A 7,436-nucleotide genomic window follows, 5' to 3' on the forward strand; every position below is an offset into this window, starting at 1 on the left:
AATTCATTTTATAAATATGGACTGAAATTATCATTGAAATAAAGTGGGATAAAGTTTTTGATTTTTAAAGTAAAATTGGAGGGGGAAATTGATTTTCCCCAAAATTTGTCATCGATCTCGTCGCACTGGACTTGCCTAGTGCGAGTTATCCTCATGTATAGTTTGCGAGCAATTATATAGAAGCAAAGTTTTACATGTGCACACCCAAAGAGTAGCAGCTACGAATTTTTTTTTGTCATAAAAAAAATAACAATTCGAGAACTCAAAAAGACAAAACTACAAAATATCTTCCTTTTTTTTTTGGATTATAACTACAAAATATCTAATTTAATAGAAAAAGTTTTTTTTTTTAAAAGAGAGAAAATGGAAATTGTGGATATAGTGAAAAGAACTAGTGAAGGAAGAGTGAGCCAGCACAAAACAAATCGATGGGAAACCAGTGGTTCAGCTCTGACAACACCTGTATATCCAACTCTAACTTTTTTTCTTGCATCCAAACCCCTTCTGCCAAATGGGTTTTAGGCTGCATCTCAAATGGGGTTTCTCTGTCCAACCCCCTTTCTCCTCCAATTCATCATCATGGCCTTCTTCACATTCTTGTGAGTACATCTAAAGATTGCACCTTTTTTTTTTTCATTAATAAAGATTTTAGTTTACTTTGAGCCAAAAGAGGAAATTTGTTGTTGATGTATCAATCATTCACTTGTTGAAACCTAGTTGTTTGGTGTTGAATTGTTGGATTTATCTTCATGTCCATGTTTTGTTTCATCATGATAAAAAATTGTGTATAATATGTGATTAGTTGCTTTATTTTAGTTGATCCAGTAATATGGTTACCTCTTTTTTGTTTTGTTTTGTTTTTATTATCTTGGTGTATGAGGGAAGTAGTATTGGGTAGAATTGATTAGACATGACATGACTTAGCTTCAACATAATGAGGGCATGAGGAGGATATGAAGGTCACTTATTAGTTAGTTGAGCATTCTATTACTCTCGTGGTTTCTTTGTTCTATGAGTTTGCTTATTATTTGTGATTTTTTACACTTAGATTATTGTTGTATTTTGTAATGATTATTGTTTAGGATGATTTGTCAGGTTGTTTGTAGTATTTTGTCATGATTGTCTTCATTTCTGTTACTTCTTTCTCTATATTACTTTGGACTGTTTTTTCTTGAGTCGAGGGTCTATCTTAAACAACTTTTCTACCTCTAAGGTAGTGGTAAGATTTGCATAGTACAATCTATCCCTCCCCATATCCTACTTTGTGGGATTACACTGGATATGTTATTGTTATTGCAACTTTAGTGTCCGGGCCAACTTTCGTGTACCCAGACTAATTTTATGAGATACATGTCATCTCCCACCAACAATAGGTACCAGGTTGCTCAGAAATCTCCTAGTGTTTTTATCTCTACTGGAATTTGAATTATGTTGCTTGGACTTTTCAAAAATGTCAATGGGTGCATGTCGTATTCTCCAAAAGTAGTATATATTTGGAGAATTCGACATGGGTGCGGCATCAAAAGTGAAGAGTCCGTGCAACTTAGAATTTAAACCTGCTGAGACCTCAGGTTCTCAATCCACTACATTGACCACTAGGTCAGATCCATGGTTGCTGGTTTACCTGTGTGATTTGATCACATGATTTACATTACTAACAAGAATGTCTGACTTGCATATGTATGCTCTTCTAGCAAATTGGATAAGATCTTTGATTGGAATAGTAGAGAACTCTTCCCCTTTGCACCTGCTCTCCTCCCTGAGGGGAGGTGGATCCAAGACTTTAAATCATTGGATGTGTAGTACCATCACATCCACTAATCTTTGTGATGATTAGGAAGAACATAGTATAAATATACACGTCGAGCTGAATGCTGTGGGTGCAAGCAACCTACTATCCATAAGCCATATCCACCTTTGCTCCATGCACTCAACAAGAAAAGGGTGTAGGAGGTTCTCATTCTTCCAGTGGAAGTTTAGATATATTTTTCATTCTAACACGCCGGAGATGGTTAATATAAAAAGTAAAAGTTTGAAGAGTACTTTGTCATTTGTTCTTATGCAAGTGTTGCTAATAAATGTATGATATTCTATGTATAATACATGAATAACCACATAGTTAATGAGGAAATTACCTAATGCAAAAACCAAAAACTACAACTGGACACCAGATTCTCAATGCGGAATTACTTCCAACAGTTTATGAAGCTATGCTGCCCTTGGTTCAGAGAGTGTTACCATACTCAAATTGTACCCAAGTTCTCTTACTGTGCTAATGCCTCAACAGTATTATGAGGGCAAACTGTTACATGCAACCAATACAAGTTTCTTGCCTTAACCAATTAATCAAAACAATCAACATGATGTATAATGAACGCCCACTTGACGAGAGGGAGTTGCTCGGATGGTAAGCATCCCTCACTTCCAACCCGAAGGTTGCGAGTTCAAGTCACCAAGGGAGCAAAAGGGGTGGGAGCACCTAGGGAGGGTAAAAAAAAAAAAAAAGACAATGAACGCCCATTTTTTTCTGTTCTTTTCCTTTGATTGAATGATGAATTCCATTGGATGCTGCTAGATCTTTTTTCATTGTAATAGTGTGATATGCAAACTATGTTGTCGTATTGATTAAACTAATCCAATTATATGGGGAACTTGAGCTAATTTGTCACTGTTCCTATCTTGTCCAAAGGTATATGTTAACTTTGAGAGAATTCAAAACAGGATTGCATCATATAGCCTTATGCTTTGTTGTAGTTGGAATTTGGATATAATCCAAAATAACTTGTCTCCACCATTATTGTTCTGTAAACAAATTGATCTTCTAGTCCTATTAACATCTCATGTTTCACACCAAATACAGTTGTCTTTGTCAATGTTAATGACTCTTATGGTTCTGGGAACCAAAACATCCTAGTTCCTCGTTAAATATCAGAGATTAGACCGATTGTACAAAATGAGAACTTGAAATTCTTTTATGCTTAAAGTAATTTTGGAATTTTGTTTCTGCTATAAACAATGAGCTGCAGGTATAGTGTTCAAGAAACATAGCAATTCAGTTATGTAACTTCACGAGAAATTCCTTCAATCTGGCCCGACATGCCTCTGAACTAAACAAACCTGAACATGTCATTTCAATTGTATAGTCTTCAACATTAGTCAAGTCATATTTTCATTTTTTCACCCGCAGACACTCTTTTATTAATTACACTTCATCTTCATATACAGTCAAAGGACGGGAGGCTTTATACGATCCAGCTAGGTCTCTTAAACATTTTATAACTGGCGACTGTGAACCTTCACATAGTGATCCTTTCAGGGTGCAGACTTGTTTATCTGACCCCCAACTGTGGACTAGTGATACATCAGTAACTACAGAAATAAAGGTTTTTTCTTCTCTTTGTTAGAAGTAAAGCTATCTTAAGGAGTATATTTCTTGTCGTTAGTCTGTTCTATAATTTGCATGTCATTGCTTACTTGTGCTCTCTTTCATCAGACGCGAAATGGCAGAGGGTCCCCTAGCAATGTATATGGAGATATTGGCAGTCATAAGATTGGGATATCGCCTGACGGGGAGAAACCAACATATTTAAATACAACCAAATCTCTTCATTTTAGTTTACTAATGAAAAATCTTGATCTACTGGAAAACATGTTTGCTGATTCAGAGATGTCAAGATTAGAAAGAGATATTTTGGTGCAACTAGAAAAGCTTGGAGCTTTAGAATTCTTTCATACTTGTCTCTCAAGGACACATCATTCTTCTACTTTTCCTAAGGTTCTTGATGTGCCAAGGGAGCTTATTAAAGAAGTTGAGAAAGACGACCTTGTTGGAAATGCAATAGATAAGGTTGTCGTACGTTCTAGGAAAAAGCAAGAGCGGAAGTCAAGAAGAAACAGAGCATCCAGAAATGCCAATGACATTATTACAGTGCAGCCACATACCAAAAACATCCAGGAGGATTTGCAACAGCCAAAGTTCTATTCTGGGAAAAGAACACAAGCCTCTAGAAATAAAAGACAGAAAATTGCTAAGAATGAGGCAGAAATGTCAAGAGGTGTTAAGGTTGTCTCCAGTTTTTATTAAGAGATATTATATTACAGTTCTTAAACATTCAAAGCACGTATTAATTTGATTATTCGCTATAAAACAGTTGGTGGCACAGTTGGAAAGGATCAGGTCAATCCTTGAAGAAGAAACTGGTCGAGTAGCTACTTTCAGTAGCTGGGCAGAAGCTGCTGGGATTGAACAGAAGGAGCTGCAGCAACGCCTGCATTTTGGTTGGTATTGCAGGGATGAGCTTCTGAAAAGTACACGGTCCTTAGTCTTATATCTGGCAAGAAACTACAGGGGGCTTGGAGTGGCATTTGAAGACTTAATTCAGGTAGTGAACCATATCTTAGTGGAATGACTTTATTAACTCTCAATATAATCCCACTTTAGGCATAGAGGTAGTAGCATAATTACACCCTACTGCTTGAAATCCAATATCTTTTTAAAATCATTTTAAGAAGTAGAACTTTAGAGCTCCGACATATGTTGGAAATTCACGTTGCTCGTGTGATGCAACCCTATTGCATCGAGTTGCTTGCACATGGTAAAGAATAGAAGTAAGAAATTCACAATTAAATCAGGATAATAGAAACTTAACAGGGATACATTGTTAATTATATACTACTGCTAACATATCAAAACTAAGTTATATACCCACTGCCAGCTAATGAATATATGACCAACTAGTTAGACTGGTAAAAGAGGAAAACTACGATATGCTGGAAGCTATCTTTTCATTTTGGATGTATATTTAACTGAAATATTTACTTTTTCGTTTCACTGGTATTGCTACAGGCTGGAAACATGGGTGTTCTACAAGGAGCTGTAAGGTTTGACCACACTAGGGGATACAAATTCTCAACGTACGTTCAGTATTGGATACGAAAATCATTGTCAAAATTGGTGGCACAACATGCTAGAGGGGTTCGAATTCCCGTATGTATTTTTTCCTGAAGGAAATTTTACTTATCTTCTATCAGTTTCATCTCGGTATAACAAAGCTTTATTTCTCTTTCTTTTCAATGTATTCATGCAGTTCACTATATGCAAAGTAATAAATCAAATACATAAAGCTCGAAAAACTCTTAGTAGGAGCCATGGCAAATTTCCAGCTGACGATGAAATTGCCAAGTTCACGGGTCTATCCACAGCTAGGATTGCAATGGCTAGTAAATGTCTGAGAGTTGTTGGTTCAATTGATCAGAAAGTTGGAGATTGCATCAGCGCAAAAGTTTTGGTAAAAATCTCTATTCTTTTTCCTCTCTTTTAAAGAGGCATGCCTATATCTGTTGATTTTGGACGTAATGATATGACAGCTTGAAGAACATGAATAAATCCGTTTCTTCTCGCATCATATCTTTGTTTGGTGAAAGTAGAAATGTACCTTAAGCACTTTTACCATTCTATCTAACTAGGCTTTCCCTGCTACATTGTTTCTGGAAAAGTACTGTAACTCGATAGACTCATTGCTTGGCAGGAACTCACACCCGATAAATCAATTACAAGCCCAGAGGAAACTGTCATGAGGCAAGACATAGTAGACAACATGTATGCTCTTTTGGAAAGTTTGGATCCAAAAGAGCAGCAAGTAATATATTTTAGGTTTGGTCTTGAAACTCATCAACGCAAATCACTCGAGGAGATTGGGAGGCTTTATGGAGTTAGTAAAGAATGGATTAGGAGAATAGAACAAAGAGCTCTCACCAAATTAAGAAACGCGGATTATTTCCAACATATAACTCATTACTCTATGTAGTTCTAGACATTGCATAAACATTTGTGTTTACTAGCTGATCTCATCGTAAAATTTTCTTGTATACTTCTTTTGTATAGACTAGTCATATAGTACTATTGAAACCTTTTATGTTTTGCATCTTGTATAGTTTAAAGACGTGTGATGAATACAGTTACTTCAATGATTTTCAGCACTCTACATTATGCATTTCCAAAGCTTTTTCAAGTCAGAATTCACTCATTCTTCAACTACAGATGCACTGGTTGTTTCAGCTCTAGGTATGTTGTCCTCCAAAGCCAACTTTTGACATGTCCCAACCCGCCTCGTCCCATTGCTATCCCTTGACAAGGGTAAGGTTGAAACCATATATAAGAAGTAAGAACTCACTGCTGTTGGATTCTTCAGCCTGATCAGTTTTTCATTTTTCTTCTCACTTGACAAATAAGAGACTGGATTACCTGCAACATATTTGAGAATACTTTCCTTCAGTGTACTGTGCCCGAGCCATTTGTCACTCCAAAATTTCCCACCTAGAAACAAGTCTTGTTGGAGAAAGCTTCCCATAGGCACCTAGTACATGAACAATCCACCGGAAAGCTACTGTGGATTCAATTAAACATTACTAGAGTTATAATTACACGAACAAAGTGATTCAATCAAGAGAAAGTGTGACTATGTGATATATGTCAGGTTGGGTAGGTAAAGATAAATATGGACTTGGTCTTAGGATTTTAAGAGTTGGGTTAAAATTTAAGTGTTGGGCTTGAGAAAATGGTAAAGTGTAAGACTTAAGTTAATTAATATTATTTAACAAAATATCTATATTTTATTTATGAATAATTATACATTTTATATATATAATTTCTAGGTTCAGTTTGGTTGTTCTTGCGGGTTTTTTTTTTAAGTAAAACCAAAATCAAACCAAATAATATCGGTTTTCAAAATTTATAACCAAATCACACCAAATGTCGGTTTTTTAATCCAAAGCTTTATTTTTCCTTGTTTCTACTTAACCAAAGACTTCTCTGTTTCATATGGAAATGTCCTCCTTCAAATGTTATAGTTTTTTTTTTTAATACTAAAGCATAGAGCTAAGTGATAAAATGTGAAGCAAGGATGCATATATATATATATATATATACTATTTAAATGTTACAATTGATGTATATATAACATAATTATATTGCCTATATAATCATTTTAATGATAATCTGATTGACAATATTTTTTGAGACTTTGAACTATTATGTTTCAGTCATCTTAAATTCTTTAGAAATTTTTATGTATGTCTCATTTTCAAGTGATCCATAAAAGATAGATTGTAATCATATCTATCAAATACATTATCTCAAGTTTCTCATAGACAACACTAATGAGATAATGTAACTTTACTGTATCCATAACTTGAGAGTAAGTCTCTTCATAATCGACACAAGATCTTTTGTGAAATTCTTATGCTATAAGGAGTGTCTTTTATATATTTGTATTTCATTTTTCTCATTCCGTTTTCACACAAAGACTCATTATAACTATTAAGTGTAATATCATTAGGTGTTTGAACTATGTGTACAAAATTTCGTGTTTGGCATGTGAATTCAACTGATCTGATTAAATTGTTTCTTGACATTTTAGTCAACACACCTTTGTCGA

The 7,436-nt window shown here is 35.0% G+C and overlaps 1 protein-coding gene across 1 annotated transcript; it reads left to right on the plus strand.

Moving 5' to 3' along the window:
- Positions 1 to 391: 391 nt before the first annotated feature.
- Positions 392 to 5,984, plus strand: LOC125842687 (RNA polymerase sigma factor sigC). The gene is made up of 7 exons (XM_049522018.1): positions 392 to 599; positions 3,226 to 3,383; positions 3,494 to 4,063; positions 4,152 to 4,382; positions 4,847 to 4,987; positions 5,088 to 5,288; positions 5,529 to 5,984. The coding sequence occupies exons 1-7, from the start codon at positions 512 to 514 to the stop codon at positions 5,805 to 5,807; spliced, it is 1,668 nt and encodes a 555-aa protein (XP_049377975.1). The 5' UTR covers positions 392 to 511; the 3' UTR covers positions 5,808 to 5,984.
- Positions 5,985 to 7,436: the final 1,452 nt, after the last annotated feature.

This window comes from Solanum stenotomum, chromosome 10 (genome assembly GCF_019186545.1).
Source record: "Solanum stenotomum isolate F172 chromosome 10, ASM1918654v1, whole genome shotgun sequence".
Lineage (NCBI taxonomy): Eukaryota > Viridiplantae > Streptophyta > Magnoliopsida > Solanales > Solanaceae > Solanum > Solanum stenotomum.